Source organism: Hemicordylus capensis, chromosome 5, assembly GCF_027244095.1.
Source record: "Hemicordylus capensis ecotype Gifberg chromosome 5, rHemCap1.1.pri, whole genome shotgun sequence".
Lineage (NCBI taxonomy): Eukaryota > Metazoa > Chordata > Lepidosauria > Squamata > Cordylidae > Hemicordylus > Hemicordylus capensis.
This window is the reverse complement of record NC_069661.1, coordinates 85,976,056-86,001,457: the sequence shown is the minus strand read 5'-3', so window position 1 is coordinate 86,001,457 and position 25,402 is coordinate 85,976,056. Positions and strand designations below refer to the sequence as shown.

Sequence of the window (25,402 nt, the reverse complement as noted above, 5' to 3'; positions counted from 1 at the left end):
AACTGATTACAGTTTGGTTAGAGGTGCATCTTACATTTATACAAACAATCTGAATGATGCTGACACCCTAGACACAGTATACGTGGCAATAAAATGGTGGACTAAGTATCTAGTACACATGCGAATGATTCATTGTTCATCTGGTGATTACTCCTTATTTAGTTAAATCCTGTTTTCTTAACTGTCAGCAAAGAACAGTGAGAACCTTGTGAGAACCAAGTTTCATAGATACAATTTAGTGGAGAGAGATAACGACGTTGATCATGAGAGGCAGTGATGTCCCTGAGCTGGGCTGGGGTTACTTTAAGTTAGAATGAGGTATTCTGGGCAAACATGGAGTTTCTTTGGTTTTCTAAACGCATCACCATGGCTGGGCAAGGAAATTGTGAGGGTGGTGGCCTCTCAGTTCCAGGCAGTCTTGGAGGAAACTGATTATCTAGACCCATTTCAAACTGGTTTTCAGGTGGTCTACGGGATGGAGACTGCCTTGGTCGGCCTGATGGATGATCTCCAATTGGCAACTGACAGAGGAAGTGTGACTCTGTTGGTCCTTTTGGATCTCTCGGCAGCTTTCGATACTATCGACCATAGTATCCTTCTGGAATGTCTGAGAGTGTTGGGGGTGGAAAGCACTGTTTTACAGTGGTTCCGCTCCTACCTCTCAGACAGATTCCAGATGGTGTCAATTGGAGACTGTTGCGCTTCAAAATCTGAGCTTAAGTATGGTGTCCCTTAAGGCTCCATACTTTCTCCAATGCTTTTTAACATCTACATGAAACCGCTGGGAGAGATCATCATGGGATTTGGAGCTGGGTGTTACCAATACGCTGATGACACCCAGATCTACTTCTCCATGTCAGCTTCTTCAGGCGCTGGCATATCCTCTCTAAATGCCTGCCTGGAAGCAGTAATGGGCTGGATGAGGGAGAATAAACTGAAGCTGAATCCAGATAAGATAGACGTACATATTGTGCGGGGTCAGAATTCCAGAGACAATTTTGATCTACCTGTTCTAGATGGGGGTCACACTTCCCCAAAAGGAACAGGTTTGCAGTCTGGGAGTACTTCTGGATCCACACCTCTCCTTGGTTTCTCAGGTGAGGCGGTGGCTAGGGGTGCTTTCTATCAGCTTCGGCTGATACGCCAGCTGCGTCCATTTCTCGAGATCAGTGACCTCAAAACAGTGGTACATTTGTTAGTAACCTCCAGACTTGACTTTTGTAATGTGCTCTATGTGGGGCTGCCTTTGTACGTAGTCTGGAAACTTCAGTTGGTTCAGTTGGCAGCCAGGCTGGTCTCTGGGTTATCTCGGAGAGACCACATTACTCCTTTGCTGATGTAGCTTCACTGGCTGCCAATAGGTTTCCGGGGAAAATACAAACAAAGTGCTACTTATAAAACTTGCTATAAGCCTAAATGTCTTAGGCCCTGGATATTTAAGAGAGCGTCTTCTTTGCTATGAGCCACACCGCCCATTGAGTCAATCTGAGGAGGTCCATCTCCAGTTACCGCCAACTCGTCTGGTGGCTACACAGACACAGGCCTTCTTGGTTACTGCCCCAAGATTGTGGAATGCGCTCCCTGTTAAGATACGATCCTCCCCAACTCTGGCAATTTTTAAAAAACATTTGAAAACCCATCTTTTCATCCAAGCTTTCCCAGCTTTTAAAAATTGTCTGTTTTTAAATTCATGGCTGTTTGTAAATTGTTGAATTGTTTTAACTTTTTATGTGTTTTAATTGTTTTATGTTAATCGCCCAGAGACAAAAGTTTGGGTGGTATAGAAGTTTGATACATACATACATACATACATATGAGTGATCTACCCAGATAAAGAAACCTTAATCACTAATCTTATTATTTACTTACAAAAAAACCAACCATCTGCCTCAAAGCAACTTTCTCAATTATCATATCAAGCTAGCACACCCAAAGATCTAGTCCTAAAATAAAATACAACTCAGTCTTCATGTTACAAACTGAATTAAACTTGAGTTACACTGGTGATGCATAATCATGCCTCTCACTGACCAATGTGAAATAAAGAATGTCAAACACATTCTGCAAGTAAATCAATTCAAAAGAATAGCCAGACAGAGTAAATCAGATTCTGCGGAAATGACATTATAAATACATAAGTGAATAGTAGGGACAGCAGGAATGCATACTCTATTCTTAACAAGAGAATATATTCCTGCTTTCTCATCATTTGCAACTTCTTTTTCAGCAAAATACTGTACAATCCAACTCCATAGTCTATCCAAATTGCCTTATTTACAAGATGCATTTACTTTAAGTAGCTACAGGTGGCCCTCGTAAACCATGGTCCCGGCAATCATGGTTTCGTGTATCCACGGTTGGGCAATGGAGACCTAACCTTGTTATATGTGGTTGGTGGGGGGTGGCAAAAATTTGCCTATCTACAATTCCTAGGTGGCCGGAAATGACCTCGGAGGTAATTTCCGGCCACTATTTTGCTGAATAGAGCCATTTTTAAAACTGTTTTTCTTTAAAAATAAAAATAAAAATATTCCCCGCAATTTTTCGTGGAAAATTGGCAGAATGAGGAGGGCACATTGCTGGACAGCTGGAGACCTAGATGGTATGGTATTGCGCTTATTTCTGTCTTTTAAAGCCTTTTGGGGCCTTTTTTAACTTCCAGGAACCAAACCCCCAATTCCCAGTCACTAAAGGTCTTGTTATCCACAGTTTCATTATCCGTGATTGTAGCCGAGAACCAGGGCCAGATTAAGCTAGTGTGGGGCCTGTAGCATATGTGATAAAGGGGCCCTAAATTTAAAAAATGCACATAAATATTAAAACATAAATTATTTACTTGCATAGTAAAGTGATTCAATTTTTTTCATTTGCTATACAGCCAGATAATACGACAAATGTCTGACACTTCACTAATATTATTACTTACATGTATGTATCAATTTCAAATGTCAAAAGTAAGAAAACTACAATTTAAAAGTTACATTTTCTAGATTTAGCATGAGCAAATTTGTTGATGATACTGGAAATGTCTATTTCACACAGAAGTTCATGTTCAGTGCTCATTAGCGTGAGATTATTCAATCTGTTTTGACCCATGGTGCTCCTTAGTTCATTTTTAATCCTTTTCAGTTTTGAAAATGAGCATTCTCTACTGCAGTTGGTAACCATGAATGACAAATAGATGCACAAGGCATTTTCTACATTTGGGAGACAAGACTCCAAGGAATTGTCAGTTTCATTATCTGTGATTGTAGCCAAGAAGTTCTTGGTGAGGACGAAGCCAACACAGATAACAAGGGCCACCTGTATGTTGTTACTCTGGAGATCTTGTCATACCAACCACTCTGGCTGGTTAACACCAGACAGCAATGGTCTAGAGTGTGCATGATTCACCCAACAGGAACTTTCCTTTGTAAAGTGAGCTGCCAGTTAAATGGTGTTCATATGCTTCTGTCGTTTTTCACTAGGAAAAAAATAATAATCTTCAAGAACTTGCAGTGTAGATATTAAGGAATTTTGCATTAAATTTCTGCAGCATGCTATATTACAAAGAAAATAAAAGTAACACTAAATATAATGTTTCACTGGTTTCTGTAGCTTAATAACTATATTAAGATGCTGTTAAAAATGAAGTTTTCACAAAGGCATAATATGTACCTGAGTATATCACACATGATTAAACCAAGTTTATTTGCTAGAGCAGCGATCTTCATTATTTTTCAAGCAGGGGTTACTCTGGGGAAAAACCTTCAATATGAGAATCATTTTGCACTGTGCTGACTTCTACATAGTGAGTACTACATTTTTCTCAGTGCTGGGAGTACCCATTAAGAAAGACAAAGCTCTCTCTTAGGCCATCTATGCAGAAGGCACTGGGAAAGGCTACACTTCCCAGCACTCCGTGCAAGCCTTCCAAGATCATGTAGGCATGCAAGAGGGCTCTATTTCCCTTAAAGGAACACACACACCAGCACTGGACAATGGTGCAGCACAACATAGTGTGAATGTTCATCTCTGCATAATGCCAGAAGCATGTTTAAAGTATTCTTCTTATTATTATTATCCATTCAGTTGTGTCCGTCTCTCGGTCACTCTATGGATCAATGCACTCCATGCCATCCTATCTCATACAGTTTTCTTTAATTCCACCATGGTCATTCCAGTGTCATTTTTTATAATATCCAGCCACTGAGTACAAGGCCATCCCCGTCTCCTTCTTCCACTGATCATTCCCAACATAATTGTCTTTTTGAGTGAATCAGCTCACATGACATGACCAAAATATGTCAGTCTTTGTTTAGTAATCTTGGCTTCTAGCGATATTATTGGTTTAACTCTATCTAAAATTTCCTTATTCATGATTCTCGCTGTCCATGGAATATGCAACAGTCTCCTCCAACACCACATCTCAAAAGCATTCATCCTTCTCCTTCTTCAAAATCCAAGTTTCATAGCCATATGTAGCATTGTATTCAGTATTCAGTATTCAGCATTGGCCAAAGCTTCACAAAGGCCCAATAAACAATTAGTCAGTGAGTGTGAATGGAACTGCTCCGGAGTGATTGGCGAACACCCCTGAATTTGTTTGGGCTTGTGTGGGGTAATTAGCAAGCTAAAGGGGAGCAGTCCCACATCAGAATAAATTTGTGCAAAGTTCTGGTCTCAAGGAAATGCACTGACAGAGAGTAAGTTGAGGTTCACGAATACAATTGGTTTATTGAAGGATTAGGGGGTACAGTGGAGAAAAGAGTTGATTAAGGCATTATGACTAAAATAGTTGTAAAGATTAACCAGATACAATTTACCAGAGGCAATTTAGCTTGGTGTCTGAATTAAATGACTTGCAGGCTAGCTAGAGAAAAGAAGGCTTTAAAGAAACAAGTTTTTGGATTTTAGAAATAGTCAGAGGGGTGCAGTAGTTATCATACAATCTCATCCTTCCATTTAGTGGTGAATGGACCCTCACGGCTCAGGTGCAACCAAAGGATCTCTTTCCTCAGGAACAGAACCAGGAAGCAGCAGTGGAGAACTGAACACGGTTTAGGGGTTAGACAGCAGGGGTAAATCCAAAAGGTATCTGTTTTTGTGTAGCCAGCTTCTCGTAGCAGCAAGGTGTGCTGGGCAGATTGGGCAAGTGAGGAAAGCCAATCTGGAGGCTGAGAAGGAATGGCGTGACAAGCAAGACATGGCCAGATGTTATGGCGGATGTCAGGTCAATCACCCAGACAGTGGGTGACTCCATGGTGTATAGAACAAATGAAGCACACTGGTTCATGAAAGCAGGGCCAGTTATAGCCCAAAATGTGCCTTGAGGCAAAATGCTGATTCCTGCCTGAGGTGAGGAATTCCTGTGGATCTCAAAATAATCCATTGTCTTGTTGGATGTGCTATCTAAGCACAATGGCATGAACAGGTCAAGAACAACTTGTTATGCAGATGGACAGGATGGACGTGCAAGGACTCATATGTCAGGTCAGAAGGACCCAGTAAACCAATCACTATTTTTAATGGGTGCATCTCCTGAGTTCCTATCACTCATCAACCTCTTTTGTTAGGGAGGGGAGTAGCGTTCACAGTGCCTTATCTGCTTTCCTGCTGAGGTGATCAGTTTCACTTGTCTGAGGCATCCAAGGAGGGGAGGCAACAGGGTCAGTCTCTGGACAGAGAGACCTTCATGTTAACTCAGAAGCTAACACAGGTCTGCTTAGATATTCCCAATAGAGGGAAAGGTGTGATGCTTATCTCCTTTCAATTTGCTTGATAGCTGGTGAACATGGGAGCAATTTTCCCATTGCCTGCTAAGTAACCTGTCCCCATTTGCCAACCAACACTGAGCCAATGATCCCGTGAGACTCTTGAGCATGTTAAGAGTGGGAACTACAAGCCTGTAATCCCAGACATGAGCATAGAGGCTTCTGGGAGCCTGCAGTACAGCAGTGCTGTCAGGGGAGCCACACACAGCGTTGATGGAAGCCACCATTGGCTCCTGGGCCTTACATTGAGAACACTATGTTAGAGGTATGCTTATTTTCCTTGAAAATTACACTCAGAATCCCAAAAAATCCACCACTGTAAGGCATATTTTGTTCAGTGGGAATAATGGTCATGCACCACTTAAAATTCTTCTCAGAATTATTAACTGGAGCCCAGTGAGATGCTATAACTTAATTATGGGGAGATACGACATTTTGAAAACAAGTTCTAACAAATAGAATGCTCAGCATAATCACCATGCTGATGGTGATACCTAAAATTAAAACATTCTAAATAGCTATGTATGCAAAAAGGGAGGAGGGGGGACTCTTCCTTGTTTTCCTTGCACAAACATAGAGTTACATTAGTTATGTAAAATCTTAAGAGAGAGAGAGAGTTCAACTTCCACATAATGGACACAATCCAACTAAATCAGGCACAAGTCCAGTGATTTGAACGGTAGAGTTAAGTGCACTGGTGCTTAAATTTAACCCATTGAAATCAACAAAGCTTAAAAAATGCTTAACTAGATCATGGCTATGTTTAGGATACGGACTGGACAAATCTGCATTAGTTCATTGTTACAGTCTCTTAAAACAGTACTATCAGCCCATGCAGTCTGCATCTTACCCCACGGACTACCCTGCAGTTGTCTGTTTGTCTCCCATTTCACCTATGCATGCTAGGGTTGAGTTCTAGGTTTATTAACATAACCTTCCAGAAACTGGACAAATGTCCCTTTGAGGTCTCTAAAATCACAGCCACTCCTCCCCAGTTACGAGAGCAGTTTCCCATTTGCTTTCTTCTTTAAATAAATAAGAAGACTGCAATCTGATGCATGGTTACCATTGAACAAAATTCTGAGTAAACCAGCCTCTCTGTTCCCAGGGAAGAAAATCTATGAACATTAGAAATACTGGGATTATGATCATGAAAAGGAATGGAAATGAGGGGAATATCTTTGGGGCTAAATGGTAAAAGGGATTCTCTTATAGCTGATTCCCTCACAAATACAGCGTAATCTTATATAGATTTAACTTAAGAGTTTATTCAGAAACAACTCCATTTTCTCTTCTCTTTTCCCTCCCTTTTCCTTTCTGACTCCACCCTGCACACTCTCTACAGGATCCCCACTGGGACAAACTTCTAAACAATAAAACATAAAAGATTACTGGACATAATACAACAGGGATGTTCATTCAATGCCTACTGTAGTTCAAAAGAGCAACACGAATCCCCCAGAACCAACAATAAAGGTGTTTCCATCCCAAAATGTCCCCTACCAATGCATACAACTCAGGGCAAAATTCCATAAGCCTTTGAGCAAAGCAGAGTCATTAAAAAAAGGGCAAACACACACATAAAAGAAAGAGCATAAATATGGGTTGTTTAAAGAATCAAAATAGATAAAAGGATACAGCCACCATCTGAATCAAAGTTGCATCAATATGCACTACATTCAGGCAGGCGGGTATTCAGGGAGCCACTATTTCTTTTGCTATGGATACCTTTCACCGAAAATGAGACTGAAGAAGATGAAACAAATATTCTAGAGTTTTTCTATATTCATCATACACTACTAGCCAGCATAAGAGTTCAGGGGTGGGTGGGTAATAACCTTGCAATTAACAATTAAACAACACCACACATAGGTGCAAAGGGCACAGACCTGGGGTCACATTATGATTAGCCGTACCCTGAATTGCTGAGGGCTTCCCTAGGCAACCTTTGCTTCCTTTCTATAGGGAATATACAAGATGCTCATTTGACTGAAAATATGCACAGCGCACAAAAGAGATTTCTACCAGAGGTATTACCACCAGCATGTATTCTTCCGTTCACAATGGTATGCTTTAGAAAGAGGAGGATATACAATGTTAGTTGTCTGTTAGGATTATAAATCCTTAATACTCATTCTGCAATGGAGACAATGCTTCAATATTTAGATTTGTCTGTGGATCTGGAGTTGATTTCCAGGATGGAAGAGAGAGAAATGATGAGCATTACAAAAATTTTAAGCGCACTTTTTATATTTCTACATTTGGGGGAGGAAATCTGTCTATTTCCTTTTTCACATCTTATTACACACTGAACCAAAACCCAACCACGCGGTCTTGAGGTATATTGACTAACAAAGCAGTTTGCCATGAACTTCTGCTACATGAATTCTATTCATTTCAATGGAATTTATGCAGCCTCAAGTGAAAAACTCACTGAGAGGAGAATTTGTCTCCTCCTGGAAAATCCACAAGCATCTCCAGTTAAAAACGTCATGCTTCACTAAATTCTCAACACTACCCTGAGCCATTTTGGAAGGATTGTATATAACTGAGATAGATAGATAGATAGATAGATAGATAGATAGATAGATAGACAAAAATAAAACTCTGTATATTCAGTCCTAAAAATTGTTATGTGTGTAGTATTATGACAATAATTTCCCAAAGCTTTTTTTAAAAAAGTGTTATCATTAATACTATATTCTAACTAGTCCTAACTCAGAACCAATAGGACAAAACTAGACGACCACACACAGAGCATCTGTGCACTCTTTGGAGCCAGCGTTACTTCTCCCCCACCTTCTGCCCCAGTCTCTGCTTCTGGGACCAGCCACCTCTCCTCCCCACTGCCACTTCTGCCCCCCCCCCACTTTCTTTCCCCCCTCCTGGGCCTTGCCTCCGCAGCCGGGCCGGGCCCACCACGTCTGGTCTCCACGGCTGGGAACCAATCCTCCTGGGTGTGCCTCAGCCAATCAGGTGCGTCCACTGCCCAGCCAATCATCTGGGCTCTGGGACACACATTCCAAGGCACACCCAGAAGAATTCATATAATAAATGCTATCCATGTAATGTAGGTAGAGGCAGCAGAGTGCTGACAGAAGTTAACTGACAGTTTTTAAAAACATCAGTGCAAGTCAATATTTATTTATGGTTTTCACTAAATGGTTCCTAAAAATTAAAACAAAGAACATCATCAGAACCATATAAAAAGAACACTCCAAAGCACTATGTATCAATATAGCTTTAATACATGAAAACACAACAGCATAAACAAACAAACAAACAAACCCTAATATTACCCTATAAAAACTACAAGTTGTTCTAGTAAGAACTAATCAGCCTACTTTCCTTTCTCTCTCTCTACAATCGGACTAAATCTGGTTCAAATTGAGCTTTGATTCCTTGCACTTCAAATGTTCACACGTCCACCATCTTGGATCGGGGTGGATGACATCATTACAAGCTGCACCATTGAGGTGTCCCTGTGTGTCACTCACTACAACTGTACCAAATTTGGTCCAAATCGGTTAGAAAGTCCTCAGATCAGTCCTCAAATCAGTGCATTTTCACCTCAAGAATTCACATGTCTGCCATTTTGGACCAGGATGGTTGACATCGCCACAAACTATGCCATTGAGGTGTCCCCATGTGGGTCTACAGCACAATTTGGTTCAAATTGGTTAAGCGATTAATAAGTCAGCCCACTAGTGCCTCAAAAGTCTGTGTGTCTGCCATCTTGAATCAGGGTAGATGACATCATCACAAACTATGCCACTGAGGTGTCCCTGTGTGTCACTCACTACAACTGTACCTAATTTGGTCCAAATCAATTAGACAGTCCACAAATGAGCCCACTTGCGCCTCAAACATTCACGCTTCCACCATCTTGGTTTGGAGGTAGATGACATAATCACAGACTATGTCATTAAGGTTTCCCCATGTGCCCCTACAGCTGTAGCAAATTTGGTTCAAATTGGTTAGGTGGTTCACAAGTTAGTCCACTTGCGCCTCAAAGGTTTACACATCCGCCATCTTGAATGAGAGTGGATGATATCATCACAAACTACGCCATTGAGGTGTCCCTACAACTGTACCTGATTTGGTTCATACCGGTCAAAGTGTTGCGAAGTTGACCGGGGGCAGGGACACACGGACACACAGACAGAATGCCAGGTGATCTCATAAGCTTACTAGAAAGTAGGCTAAAAATAGATTTTGTTGTACTTTTGTACAAATAACACAAAATGCTTATTGTTACAATTGTTATTGTAAATTATTGTTACAATATTGTTACAAAAATGCAATTACAATTTGCAGGCTGGGAAGATGGAGTGCACAGACAACAAATTAACTTTGTGGTGGTTTGTTTGTAGGAAACGTTTCATGAAATTAAAGTACATTGGCGCAATCTAACTGGATTGTGGTTTTAAGTTGTTTTATAGGTTTTCATTTTTAATATGTTTATGTTGTTTAAATTGCCCAGAGATGGAAGTTTGGAGTGGTCTACAGAACTGAAAATAATAATAATAATTGGCCGACATCCAGACTAGCACTGCACTCGTGCAGCAGTGCTGAGTTCCAAACTAACATGAGCAGGGAGATTTTAGATGTTCTCCCCTTCCCTCTGAAGCCCACTGGGCATCACAAAATATATGTCCCTGAGTACCTAGAAGCTCCATTTTTGAGAACAAAAATCAGCAGGGTATCAATTTAATTTAAAGAAGGGAGTTGGGCAGTGGCGGGGGAGGGGAGCACAGGGCAAGGAAGAATGTGAACATTCTGCATCAACCCAGAGAACTGCATAATAGCTTCCCTACTGTCACGCATGGTAGCATATAAACAATGGACAACCCCCAGTCTGAGCTCACTTTGCTAGACCGTTGTTGGTGCTATTTAGTTTAATTATTGTACAGGCCTCTTAAAACCTTATTGTTTGGAAAAACCACTTTCTAATTGAGGAAACTGGCTTCTGACCAATCACTTATTATAAAGCTCGTTAACTTGCTTCAGTCACATGCAAATACATTCGTGGCCTTCTAATACTGACATTTTCCAAACAAGTCTAACATTAGCTGAGTTGGGCAAGAGAATTGCAAGTGAGCATGAGAGAGTAAAACTGTGTAAATCTGAAGCAAGCACGGGTGTTTTTCTGCAAAGTTAGTGGACCACCAACAAGTGGCTGTGGGGAGACACCAGGAAAATCCCTGTATGACAAAGTTTGTCAGGAAGGAAGATTTGTGGAATTGGAAACAAGTACCTTTTCACCATTTGCTGTAGAAAAACAAAATTGTGGGAACTGTAACATCTGTTTAAATTGTGTTAGATTTCATTCATTCGAATACCCACCTAATGTATGGGAATATAAGCTTTGGGATTTTTTTACTTGTTAAACCAAGGGGGTTATGTATGTGATCAAATGTCCATGCTCATTACTGTATGTGGGTAAAGCAGACCTAATAAAACAAGAATTATAGAGCACAAAAGTTGTATTAGGAGGAAGAACATGCAAGAACCATTAACAAAACATTTTTGGGAACATGACCATAGGCCAGAAGATATACATTTCGGTGTATTGAAAGGGCTAGATTTGTGAACGAAAACCATAACTGACTATTGGGAAGGGAACGTTTCTGGATATATACACTACAAACGTGGGGACCTTTTAGACTTAATGAAGATATTAATTGGGGAGTTGCTTTTTAATTCATGTCTCTGTCCATTGTTTTTGGATAGCATGGCATTAAGGGTTGTGCTGGGATAGATTCTCAGCATTCTTTATAGTGATACTTTAGGATTTATCCCATCTTTGAGGAAACTAAGTGGTGTCAGAACTAGGTCTAAGGATGAAATTTGATTGGGAAAAGACTTCTAAGTTACAAGAGAGGTTTCAGCTGGTTCCCAAGTATTTAAACCTTCTCCTACTAGGGTGGGACCACTTTATTGAAATCAGAAGACAAGTAAATGGTCATGCTGGCAGGATATCCAAATTTATAGTAAGTACATGCTGCCTGTATTTTTAGAGAGTTGGTATGGGGGTATTTGACAAGTATGGAACAGCTAGCATGTTGATCTATCTTGTGTGTGTGTTAAAAGTATAAATATAATATGCATGCATGAATGGGTGGACTAATGTATGTCTGTTCTTAATATTCTCTGTATTATATTTTTAGCACTCCCTGTACTATGTTGTGAGCCTGTGGAGAGAGGAAGAACGGGCATTTTTAAATAAAAGTTGTACCAAAAATTTAGAAGTTATAAATATGCAATTTTTACATTTGTCTGTAATGTGGGATGATATTGGTAGTTTATGTGTATGTAGTAGTGAAACCTTTCACATATATTTCTAGATTATGTACTCTCTTTTGTAGAAAAAGTTTTGAATCTTACTAATTGCTAAATCTATATGAGAAACATAGCTGCTACTTGGAGAACTACAAGAATTCCTTTATAATATTGCCATTATGAAAGTCCCATTAGAGGCCAAAATGCATTTGGCTATAGTAGAAAAGGAAGGACATTCTCTATATGTGACTTGCAGTTGAAATGTAATTCATAGTTTCATCTTTCCATAAGATAGTTCATAGTTTCATCTGATTTAAGGACAACTGGATTCTCCAACTTATACTGGACTTTCAGATACTTAGAGGACTGATCTGGTATTCTTTGCATATTCATTTTGGGAATCTCAGCAGCAAGGCTGATTGTTAATTCTCATTTTACAAATTTGTTGCTCTACATTTGTTTTCTATTGTTACATGTTTTTACCTTTTTATATACATTGTCCATATTAATGTGTTAATGGAAAGTGTTCATCAAATATTTATCTTTATATTGTCTTCTCATTCCATGGTATTTGGAGGTATTAGACACTACCATCATTTATAAATTTGATAGTTTTAAATGTTCATGCATACTTTTAAAACTTAAGTTCTTAGGTTGAAATGGTGGTGGATTCTTTTGAGGTCTGGTCCTTCTGTAGAAAAACAAAACATTGTCCCATCTATTTAAGGGTTCCAAACTAAAAGAATGCTCCAGCCACATGTGGCAATGCTGAGAGGTGTTAAAATACCAACACAGATTAGAAGTATGAGCATCAATACTTTTTCATTAGTTTCTCCTGCTGCAGCACCTTTTCTGCATGCCATTCTCAGTAAGACTCCCCTTAGAATGCTGACCTCTGTACCCTCAAAATACAAAAAATATTGTGCTAAGCTCCATCTCCAGCCAATTCCTGAAATGTAGCTACACCCTCCAATTTCCCATCACTTAAATAACTCTGGTAATTACAAAGTACTAAACAAGTTTATATCACAGCTGTAATGAGCTATAAGAGAACTACGAAAAGAAGCAAATAAATAATGAGGATCCCAAGGGTGTTAAAGCTTAATTCCCCGACTTCTTGCGTAAGACCTCCAAGATGCTCCCACCCCAAGGATGCACTCACTGACACACACAAGTGAATGGCTGGGGTTGGAGCTGTAGTTCAGTGGTAAAGCACCTGCTTTGCATGCAGAGGGTTCCATGTTCAATCTCTGGCATGCCAGCCAGGTACAGTTTAGAAAGACTCCCTGCACGAAAAGCTGTGGCCAGCCAGTGTGAATAATCCTGAAAGACAGAACAGTTTCCTATGTACCAATGTGAGGAAAACTAAGGAAAAGCTCCACATGGGGACAAGAATGCAGAGAGAGCAAAATCTACCCACTGTCCATAATAAACACTTGCCAGTCCCCAATAAACACTTAGAGACCTTTCGCATGATCGGAGAAAGGGCTCAAAAGGGGTGAGGCGAGGAAACCTTAAAATGCATACCTCCGCCGCAGAAGATCCTGCTCTTCTTGCTGGCTGAGCGGATCCACTCACCTAGATGTTTGCTGGCTGCTACTGGCAACCAGGATGTTTGGGGGCCAGGAGGCCCCTAGAACTCCCATAATGGTTTTGCCTGCACATGGTTTTGCCAGTGCATGTGAATGGCCCAAACTGTGTGTGACATGAAGTTTCTTTGTGTGCAGAGAAAGAGATGCATAACTCACATCACCACTTCTCTGGTGTCCCTGCAATACATAAGTCATGCCTGCGTGCGTACACACACCCTTGCTTGCGATAATGACACACACTTTGCTAGTTATATAATAGATTTGAGGGAAACATTGTGGTCATTTAAATTTTGTGAGGGAAGAAATGCACTGCTATTTTATTATTTTATTCTTAGTTTGAAACAAACTCTCATTTGTTGTTGCATCGACACCCAACATTTTGTTCTAAAATACAGTTTGTGAACAATCCAGGATCAAAGCAGGATGTTCCCAAACTGTGTTCAGAATAGTTTTCCAGGGTCAGACACAATTACAAATTATGGTTTCTTTTAAACAAGGAACGGAAGCAGAAAATTTCCGCTGCCGGCACATGCTAGTAGTGCTAAAATATTGCTCAGTGTTCTGTGCACCTTTCCAATAAAGAGCCACAACGATGCAGGTTCTTTGGTATTATATTGAAATAAATATGCAAACCTTTCTACTGAATCTGTCACTAAGCAAATATTCTCTCACACATCACACTTTCTTCACTACAGATTCAAAATGTACATTAATTCCTAGACAATGCAAAGATAGTTCTAGCTGCAGAAAGACTTCCATTTTGAAGACTTAGCAATTACTCAGATCTTTCCCTCACAGAAATATGATTGACTTGCCCATTACAGTACTGTATAAAGACCATTGCAGTATGCAGAGTTCCAGCACTTTTCTCTCAATATTCCATTCACAGCATATACACATATACACAGCATATACACATACACCCAATCAGAAATGTAACTCTTCTCATACTTAATGTGGTCATTTCATTAAAAATTCACCCTAGTGGAATTAAGTGGTTGCATCTTAAATTAAAATTGTCTGTGTATGATTTATTAGATTTGCTTAGATGTAATGCCAAATCATACTTTGGCATAATCTGGCATTACATGAATGAATCTCAGATTTGCACACTCCCTTTTCACTCCTTCCCTGCAGATACTCCAATTGTCCTTACATCCAAATTGTCAACTACTTTTTGAGCTTGCACTCCAAATCAGAATTGCAAGCCATGGTTTTATTGTGGTTTGCAATCCAAGTTTGGAGGCAAAGCACAAACCACAGTTTGCCAGATTAATTGTAATGACAAACAATTGTTTACCTCAACAGAGGAAATGTTGGAAGACACAAGAGGAAGGAAAGAAGAGATCTCCAAAGGTTGAGGTGTATTCACATAATGTCAAACCATGGTTTGGCATTGCATTTGAACTAACTCACTGTGAATTACATCATAAGTAAGCTAGTGTGAGAAGCAGGAGGAAGAAAAATTAAGGTATAGCTGAGACAATTCAATCTAAGAATCTTTGAAAAACATATTACTCAACATGGACCAACAAAGTATTTGGTCCGAAACACCTTCTTAGAGAAAGTTGTCTGAAGATTGCTATCTTGAAAAAACGCACATATACTTAAACAGTCTTAAAAATCACTTTGGCTCAGCATACATAACCAAAGTCTGCCAATTACAGTACACTTTTAAAAGAGATTGTATTTAGCACAATTGTTCTTTAGCACAATAGCACAAGTATTCACATGTGATATATAACAACATGGCTCATCCCTTACAAGCTTAAACTGAGCGTTGAAGGTGAAATTGTTCTAAAGGAAAGAGGATGTATTTCTAATGCTGTACTCCTTAGAACTCCTATGGGCCAGTAGGGGCAAAACATTATCTGCCCATGCAGTTAAACGAGGCACACACCGCGTGCATGCCCATCATATCTTCTGTGGACACCCTCCCAGCATGTCCCTTATCATGTGGGGGCTGTTCATCCAGGTGGCACTATAAATACTAGTTTAAACTAATGGGTTGTTTTTTAAAATCTATTTTATTTTATTTATTTACAATTTTTAAACATTATGTATTTTGCAAACATCTTTCCCAGCACCCACCCCCAAGCCCAACCTTTCCCCAACCCAGTATTTGTGTGCTGCACTGGTTCGGGGGGCAGGGGTTGAGAAAAGAAAGGGGATATGGAGGGAAAGAGGGGGAAGAAGAGAGAACAGCAGCAGAAGGGGGGAAGGGGAGAGGAGAAGGAATGCAAACTTTTGCAAACCTTTTCTAAGAATAAGCCAAGGACGTTGTCCCAGACTTCTGACCATTTATCTGGTTTATTTACTTTTATGAAGGCCCATTTTTAATGTGCCACCAACTCAAGCAGGTCATGCACCCAGTCCTCAATCCTAGGGGGAGTGGAAGATTTCCATCACCGCAGTATTAATCTCTTGGACACCAGTAAGCCTCTCCATAGCCATTGTTCAGAACTTGATTTTATTCTCCAGTCTTCTGGGATGTATCCCAGTACTGAGCTCAGGTCACTCAGTGCTAGAGATGAATTCATCACCAAATTAATACATGTAATAACCTCCCTCCAGAAGCCTTGCACTGTAGGACAGTCTCAGAACATATGCGTTAAGTCTGAGTGAGGATTATTGCATCTCCAGCAATTACTATTTATATGAACTGCCTACAGCCCTCTAGGTGAGGCAGTATAAACATTTAATTAATTAATAATAAATAGTAGGGAATGTATTGTCCATACCTACTCAGTGTTACCAAACATAACCAAATAATAATAATAATTTCCTCACCAGGGAAACTACAGAATAAACAACCTATTTCGTTCCAGTTCTCAGGTCCACAAATACAGCTGCCAAGTTGCCAGCTACAACCAGAAATGTAACTTTAGCAACCAGCATGGATAGTCTTCACCATATGCTGTAACTGGAGTAACTATTTTTCTATGTTTTCCCAACAACATACAAGAAGGCAGAGTGTGTCTCTTTCAAAATAACAAAAGGCTGTATCTGGTTCTGGGACACAGCAGCGTCAGTGGTACAGACTGGAAGAGTTGCCTTCCAATCTGTTCCTACACACACACAAACACACTTCCCCTGTATAGTCTTATCAGCCTCTATGGAACAGAAAGCAAGAAGGTCAAGCTTTACTGGCTACTAAAAACAATGATCAGTCACCAAGCCCAGCTAAAATTTATGGATCTCATCAATGTTGCCTTACTAAAATTCCTGTATATTTGAAATATATAACCCGAACCTATGGAGGCTTACCCGGAAATATGTCCAAATAATATGTAACTTACACCTAAGTACATGTGCACTGAACAGTATCAACAGTCTCTTAAAAATATCTGTGAGCTTCAAGGGGATAAAAAAGTTCCTCATTTAAAACCTACTTATCAATATTCTGCACAATGAAACATTTTACATGTATCTATCCATGGAGCTTCTAGAATGACAAGTGCTAAATTTTGTACAACGAGAGTGAGATAAGGGACAATGCAGAGGCATAGAACTGCAACATATTTTGGTGCCTAACCCACATATTCCAAATGGCACCCCCAGGGTGGTTTAAAATATATATATAAATAATTCACTACATAATTGACAGTATGCTGCCATTTGGGACAACCCTCCCAGTGAATCAAGTTTAGAGGGGCAGAGGGAATGCCAGCAATAAATCAAGAAAATTGCATGCTACTTGAACTGTTGACCCCACATCTCAGAGGGAGATTGTGACCTGCCAATTATAAATAATTCAACATAATTGCTTTGGATGATTAGGGAAATACAAAACACAGCATGCTATTAACAACCCATGTTAAAACCCTAAATGAGTGTTACAAGAAGCTAAAAAATTTTTTTAAAAAATCCATGGAGTTATCCCCATGTCAATTCCTACATAATTTGGTAACATGATATAGAATTTTAGCCTTTCACTGGGTATTCACAACCTCATCTCATGCAAAAATACGTCCCTTCACTACAAAACTTCTAAATGGGATTTTCAGCCACTTGTTACTGTTTACTCATAGAAGCAAGAATATTTTTGTTTATGCAGACAAGACATCATCACACCAAGCATTACATATAGTTCTTAACTACAGTGACAAGTAACACAGAAGCTGCTAGTGCTGGAGAGATCAGATGTTACATTTTCTAGCACAATCCAAGAAAACATTGTTCACTGAGCTCACACAAATACACCTAAGATTAGAAAAACAGCGAGTGACTACAACTGCCCCGTAGAGAAACTCCCCAAGTATCTACCATCAGGGGCATAGCTAGGAGATAGATGGCCTGTGTTCACTCCTCTCCCCGTCGACCCTTCGAGTGAGGGAGACAACGAAGAAAATAGAGTGGGGGGAACTGGGAACCCTCAGGAGGAGGGAGGCCCAAGTTCTTTGAACCCATCCACTCAATTATAGCTAGCCTTACCCCTGTCTACCATAAAGGACACTGTGAAGTCCATAGTTTAAAAACAAAACAAAACCCAAGAAAACTCTCTGGTCCAAGAATTGTTTTTAATAGGCTTCACAAGGCCCAAGTGAGATAAAACAATAACTTTCCCAGTGTTTGCCCCCCTGTGTTTTGGTTGTTGTTTTTAAGAATCTAGGACAGCCAATCTCAGTGAGGACAAAAACAGACCATTTTCCTCTTGTGTGTGTTAATCACTCACAAGTGCATCCACAAGAGTTGGCTGTCAAAGACAGGTACAACTGAAAAGAAGTTTGACAGGTAAGATGCTTTTATAAATAACTTTTTCTGCATTTTATTTGCTGAACTTGTCTCCAAACTCACTGACTGAAGGAAACTGCAGGAAGCCAAAAATAAAATTAGAATATCCTTCTTCTGACGACAATAGGCCATTTCTGATGGTCAAGGTTAGAAGTTATAAAGATTTCAATTATGGAGCACTGCTCCATAATTCTCTTTAAATATATGCGTGCGTGTGCAATACATACACACACACAACCATTTTTCCTCATCAGCTGAAAACAAAGCACATTTAATAATGTCACACAAATACAGACATCATTACGACGGGGAAAAGGCACGGAAGAGGTATCGGGCTGAGGGTGCGGGGGAGAAAGCCAGGTGCGCACTTTCACCATAGACGGCCAGACTGCTGCTGACTTTCTTTCCTCCCCCGGACAGCAGGAACAAAACTTAGCACGGGCCCTCACTAAGACTCCTTTCCGGTTGCCAGGGGGGATGTTGGCATCCGCGGGCGCTGCACCAGAGCGCAGGCGCAAGCAGAATCCTCCCTCCCCCCCTTCCCGTCGGCTGGGGGACGCAGCTGCTCAGCCGTCCTGTCCCGGCTTGCCCAGCCTGCCTCTCTCGGCGCGGACTTACCCAGGCACTTGATTTGGAAGCCAGCGGGGGGTTTGAGGGCTCTGCGCATCCAGCCCTCGCGGAGCGCCTCCAGGTGCTCCTCCTTGCCCTGGATCAGCAGCACCTGCTCGTCAATCCAGCCCAGGAAGAAGGTCTCGGCCACCGCCGCCGTCACCTTCTTGTTCCAGAAATGCTGCATGTTCTCCTGCTTGAAGTCGGCGAAGATCTCGTAGCCGATATGGTGGCGTCCCAACTCGGTCCCCGGCAGAGGCTCTCCCGCTACTTGCTGTCGCTTCTCCTCCCCTTCGTCGTCGTCCTCATCCTCCTGGCCGGCGGCGGCGGCGGCGGCGGCGTCCTCCTGCAGCCCATCGGGCTGCTTGGCCGCCGGCCGTGAAGCAGCCGCGTCCCCGCCACGGGGGCTCAGGACGATGGCCAGGGAGTGAGGCGCAATTTGCAAGAACTTCTCCATCCTGCGGGGCATCTCTGCGCCGCAGGAGGCTTAGGCGGAGACGCCGCGGCTGCTGGACACCACAAGCAGCCGCAGCAGCAGCCGCCTGGCCATGAGCGCCCGGCACAGCACGGTGTAGCGCTGCCAAGCAGGCGCTGCTCCCTCCCAGCTCAGCCAGGACCGCCCCTGCCGGGCCGGCTGCAGGTTCAGCGCCTCTCTCTCCTCCTGCTCCGCCTTCTCCTCCCCGCTGCTCGCGTGAGACCTGCCCGTCTCCTGGCCAGTGGGATCGCTCGCTCTGGGACCCCCGCCCGCGGCGCCTCCCGCTGTCCCCTTCCCTCCCTGGATTCTCCAGCTGGGCCGGGCGGCCTTTGGGGAACACGACCTCTTCCAGGTTTGTTTCAGAATATTCGCCTGTATTCCCCCTGAGGCACAAAGTTAATGCAAAAATAATACAAAAGTAGAAATGCCTTTCTCTGGAAGTTTGGTTGGGCTGAACTCCTACCGCTCCCTCGCTGTGTACTTAACACGCTGCGTGGAAAGCAGAACGCCAGTAGCCGCAATGTTTGGTGGTTTGTAAGTGCAGGGACATTAGGGGGTGAGGGGGGTGGGGAATTACTTGCTTAATTTTCTCTCCTATCTTGCTTTGGAGCCCTACCAGAAAATACTCTCTTGTCTTCCCAGTGTTTCCCAGAAAGGATAGCTCGTGTTAGGTGGCACATGTTTTCTGGTCATGATCCTTTCCAGCTGCAAGTATTAACAGTGACTGTGACTTCAAGACTTAGTAGGAACATTCCAAGCTCATTTGAAACTGCCTTATACTGAGGGGGGTCGTGCAGCACTGGTGCTTCTCGCTTCTCCTGCTGTTGGAGTGGGCATGGCCATGAGGGCTGTGCACCTGCACTTCTGAATTTGCAATTGCATCACTGCTTATACTGAGTCAGAGATTGCTCCATCTAGCTTAATATTGTCTACACTGACTGGCAGCATGCACCTCGCCAAGGTTTCAAGCAGGAGTCCTTCCTAGCAGGGCCGGAGCCACCATTGGGCCAACGGGTTCAAAGAACCCGGGCTGCTGACAAATCAGGGGCCGCAAGAGTGGCCCTGACACGCCCCCGAGTCTGATGTCAGACTCGGGGGCGGTAGTTTAGCTCCCAAGCAGGGGCCGCGCGGCCCCTTCGGGAGCTAAACTAAGGCTGGCGCTGCGTTTGCAGTGCCAGCCAGGAGCGGCTCTTCCCTGCAAAGGCAGGGAAGAGTTGCTCCTGGCTGCGCGCTGCGAACTAGCTCCTGAGCTAAAAGACTGGCGCTGCCTTCGCAACGCAGCCCAGGAGCGGCTGTGTCTGACGTCAGATGCGGGGGCGGGGCTAGTGGGGGCGCCCCCTGCGGCTGCACACGGGCCGCTGGTGGGCTGGCTACGCCCCTGCTTCCTAGATCTACCTAGAGATGCCAGGGACTGAACTGGGGAATTTCTACATGTGAAGTAGATCCTCTGCCACTGAGCTGGAAGTTTTTCACACCCGACTTTTAGTTTGCATCTTCTCCAGAATGGAAGTGTGCATTCACATATTGGCTAAATTTACCCCAAAGTCACTGCAAGCTATCAGGAAACACTTTACACACAATTCGGGGTTTTCATTGCATGTTCGAGTGTGTCTGCAGTTTTTAAAAAAATCCACTTTTTGTGTCATGTTTTTTTACTTCAGACTCACAGTAAAGCCTTGCAGAAAACCCGCAGTAAAGCCTGGAAGATATTCACACATGGCTTCATGCTGTGTGGTAAATGTTGAGCAAAGCCACTCCGATTTACACTGGCAGCATTGAGGGAAGCAGCCCCTTCCCTCTGCTCTCAGGTTTTGTTTTGATGCAAGTTCACATGGCATGCCTCCATGTTTTCCTTAAGGGGCGGGGCAGAGGGGGGATATTACTAAAGAGCTATATCTGCATTTCTAAAGAGTATCCTTATCATGCTAATGATTCTACATCAATGTCTCTCCCTATTTGCTCAGAGGTTTTCAGAAAAAGGAGCTTAAAACCAGCATTTTAAAAACCAGAAAATAACACAATAAGCTAGAATTTGCAAGACAAAGCCTGGTTTGTGTGTGGAGTGGGTCCAAGGATTTCGAAGGGACTTCAGGGTAAGTTTGGCTGGTGTGTGAATACACACTCTCCTCTGAAGTAGATTCGGGGTAGAAGCCCTGTGTGTAAAGCCTCCTACTGTCTGGAAAAGCTCCTGCAGCTAGATCACTTCACAGAGCTTTCTGGATTGTCACCTTATTCCATGTTAATAACAGTACTATGGAAGTTGGACTTTCTCTTTCCCTATATACTTTTTGAAAACTCTTTTTTACATGAACAACATTCTCAGTTTTTCTGCACTGTATAACATGAATCCAAGCAATAGATAATGTAAGTGCTTTGATGATTCCTATTACTTGTTGAAACTGGTCTAAATAGATTAAGCATGCATGTGGGAAGGAAAATGTTAAGAACAAGACAAATGAAAAGATAATTATGGATAATTTGTCTAAAGGATCTCTGGCTGAGGAAAGTATCTCTTGCACACAGGCAAGTGTGTAGTGCTCTTGGGACCATTTCTGCTGTTTGCTTTAGCAGACATTTTGCCAAACACGGCAAACTAACTGTCTATGCAGAGATCTATGAAAGCACTACTTCTGGGAAAGCATGCAGACCAATTAGCTATGACTAGGTGCCATTGAAATCAGTGAGACAAGATAGCCCTGACTAACTTAAATTCCATTAGTCATAGTCTATGGGCCAGAAGGGTTGATCAGTACATTTTGGGTGAATAAATGGGGTAGTGTTTTTTTGATTGCTTATGACACCAGTAGAATCATTAGCCATGATGACCTTTGATAATGAGTAGCTTCCACCCTCCAAAAACAACTTTATGTGTAAAAACAGCTTTAAAATGCATAATAAGCAACAGTTACCATATGGTGGCAAAACAACTTTACTAATCTAACATTTCCTTTCTGAAGACTGGCAGCTAAAAATTAAAAAGAAATTTTTCACACACTCAAAAATCACAATATTTCTGTTAAAATTTGTAGGAAACTGTGGGGTGGGAGAAAGAGGGACTTACTCCAATGATGGGGAGAGCCTGGCCATTGCACCATGCGCTCCACCCGCTGCCCCAACTTGAGGGTAAAGATGAGTACACAGAGGGCAAATTCAGCCCAGGTTGGCACCAGGGAGAAACACCTGGACAGGATGAAGACTGAATTATCGCACAGTCTGCGATCTCGCAAGATTTCAAGATGAGCTATTGCGAGATTTTGGGATGAGATCTCGTTCTGGTTCAGGATCTCTCGAGATTTACTGAGATTGCCAGGACCTATATAAAGTCCAACAGTGATGTAGTTGCAAATTCAGAAGGGCAGGCGCTCTCCATGACATTTGCCATGGCCATGCCCACCCCAACAACCAGAGAAGTTGAGATGTACCAGCACTCCCTCCTTGTATGTCCCCCTCTACTACCCCACTGCTGGCCAAGGTTGAGGGGCCAGTTACTCACAAGGGCCTGTGCTGGTGAATGCCCTGTGAGTTGGATTGAGAGCACCGTCAAGGGTGTTGTCTGAATATAATCAACCCTGCTATAGGTGGTGCTCTGAAAACCTCTGAGGCCTCTCTTGACAACTTAGGAGCTTTCCATTATAATTTCAGCCCGAGTTCTACAAGACCCCACTACATACAAATACACATGAGAACAGCACAAGATTGTTTACACCTGCAGGAAAACAGTCCAAATAACTGAATCAGGAGCTGGTTTCCCAGCTGACCGTCCACTGAATAGTAAGTCCCTCTTACTATTCTTTAATCCCTTGCTGTCTGGAGTGGGAATTGCTGGAAACTGTGGAAATTGCAGGTTTTCCAAAATATTCACATCAACTGCCACTTTGTCATGACGCCCTGCAACAGAACATTCACCATGCTAATTACCAAGGTTTCATTGGAAAACCTGCCTGATCCAGTTTCCAAAAATTCCCTCTCCAGACAGCTATGGATGGAAGAATAGTAAGAGGTACTGTATTTACCCGAATCCAAGACCAGCTTTTTTCCAGGTTTTTTGCTGTTAGAAATTGGGGAATCATCTGAAATTCAAAGTCCTCCTTTTGGGTAAATGCGGTTATAGTCTACTCTGTACTTAACCTCTATTTTAAGGGAGTCATCTTAAATACAGAATCATCTTCTGTTCGGGTAAATATGGTACTGACTATTTAGTGGACTATCAGCTGGGAAACCAGCTGCTGATCCAGTTCTTGAACTGCTGTCCTGCAGGTGCGAACAGTCTTGTGCTGGGCTCACGTGTGTTTCTATGAAGAATGTTGTGCGTGTCAAACCAGTATGCCGTGTAGAGGAACGTGACAGCCAAGCTGACAAAGATGAGGATGACTGAAATAGGCAGATGATGACAATGACTTTTATGATTAGCTACAAGAACCTTACTTGAAAACTTTGCAGTTTCCTACAAATTTTAACAGAAAATTTTTGATTGTTTTCTGTAAATGAATGCTTTCAAAATACTAATAAAATAATGCCATGGGATTTTTTTTCTTTTTCATTTTTAGCTGTCAGATAGAAAGTGTTGGATTATTAAGGTTGTTTGGCCATTGCGGTCGCGCTGTTGCTTATTATATATATTTTTAAACATTTTATTTTTTAACACACAATCAGCTGTTTTGGGGGGGCGAAACCTACTCATTATCATAGGCTAACATGGCTAACAATTCAACTAGGATCATAAGCAATCCCAAAACACTACCCCCTTTATTCACTCAAAATGTACCAATCAACCCATTTTTAGACCCCTGGCCCATAGACTATCAAGACTAACTTTGTCTGGATGCTTCCCCTGGTTTGGAAGAGTGTGATCCTCTATTCTAAACAGAAAGTAATCAAAAGTCAAAGATTAGCTGAGCATACATAGTCTCAAGATCTGCCTTTTCTCTCCATTCATACTTGCCACTATTAAGGGGCAAAGAAATAAGGTGGGGTGGGACAGGGCTGGAGCGGACACACACACACTTTACTGTTAAGGATGTCCCCAAGCTCCTTTTAAGCAGAGTTCTGCCATGCCATCATACTATTCCTCCCCCCTCCCCCAGTTAGATTATTACTGTTCAAAATGATGAGGATTAAATTTCTCATTTGTACAGTTACATGGATAATTAGCTGGCATTACACTGCAATACTGACTGAAGCGATTCCAATAAGATTTTTTACATATTGGGTGGCTACCAAGAACGCAGAAACAAAAAAGTCAGCCAAAACATTTAATTCCCCCCACACATGTAAGAAGTTACTCATCTTAACGAAACGAGTAAAACAAAAAAGCAACTGCTCAAGAAATCTCATACATTTTTTCCTTCATTCTTAAAATGCAAACAGGACTGAAGTAGGTACAATTATAAATGCATATGTAGTTTTAAATAAAAATTCCCTAGGCCTTCAGTCCAATGGGCTTGTGCCCACTCAACACTTTGAGAATGTGGGTGCTGGTGTGCAAATAAACACTATAAACTGAATGAAGGAGAAAAGAAAGCATAGATGCTAATCAACAGCTCAGCCCTTCACACTGCACCATGTCTCTCTTGTGCCTTTTCAGCAGCTTGCCTACCAGTTTCAGCAGCTGACCAGAATTACTAGCCTCTGTGGCTGTTTCAACAGGTTTATATCTAAAGGAACCTGAAGTTCAGCACTGCAGATACTCATTTTTGGCCTGAGATTAGTATTTGTATTAAAGGACCTCAGAATGTGATGAGTTGGGAAAGTGTCAGGCTTTGTGACTACCACAATTAAAATTAATGCTGATGTCTATAGTGGGAAGTGGCCTTCAGATATTACTTTGATGGCGTATCAGCTAATTTGGGCTAAACTAATTTGGGGTGTGTCAGGATTAGGAGAAGGTTTTCCGGGTGATAAATAATGTGGAGCTCCAGTTGGCCCACTGATTCAAAATGTGGGCCCACTCTTCTTGC

General features: G+C 42.0%; 1 protein-coding gene and 2 long non-coding RNA genes across 4 annotated transcripts in view; 2 read left to right on the top strand and 1 right to left on the bottom strand.

The window, feature by feature from the left end:
• STOX2 (storkhead box 2) overlaps window positions 1–19,513 on the bottom strand; it is a 246,056-nt gene extending 226,543 nt beyond the window's left edge. The window contains exon 1 of the mRNA XM_053257670.1: window positions 18,980–19,513. Coding sequence (XP_053113645.1) covers window positions 18,980–19,439 — 460 coding nt within the window. The 5' untranslated portion in view covers window positions 19,440–19,513. The remainder of the gene's footprint in view (window positions 1–18,979) is intronic.
• LOC128328078 (uncharacterized) overlaps window positions 11,704–25,402 on the top strand; it is a 60,020-nt gene continuing 46,321 nt past the window's right edge. Inside the window, exon 1 of one of the 2 annotated variants that reach the window (XR_008308986.1) lies at window positions 11,704–11,746. This is a non-coding gene — a long non-coding RNA (uncharacterized LOC128328078). Of the gene's footprint in view, window positions 11,747–19,330; window positions 19,798–25,402 lie in introns of those variants that run through there. The other variant, XR_008308985.1, reaches the window with a different exon arrangement.
• LOC128328080 (uncharacterized) lies at window positions 21,396–23,969 on the top strand. The gene is made up of 2 exons (XR_008308989.1): window positions 21,396–21,538; window positions 23,703–23,969. It is a non-coding gene; the product is annotated as an uncharacterized LOC128328080 (long non-coding RNA).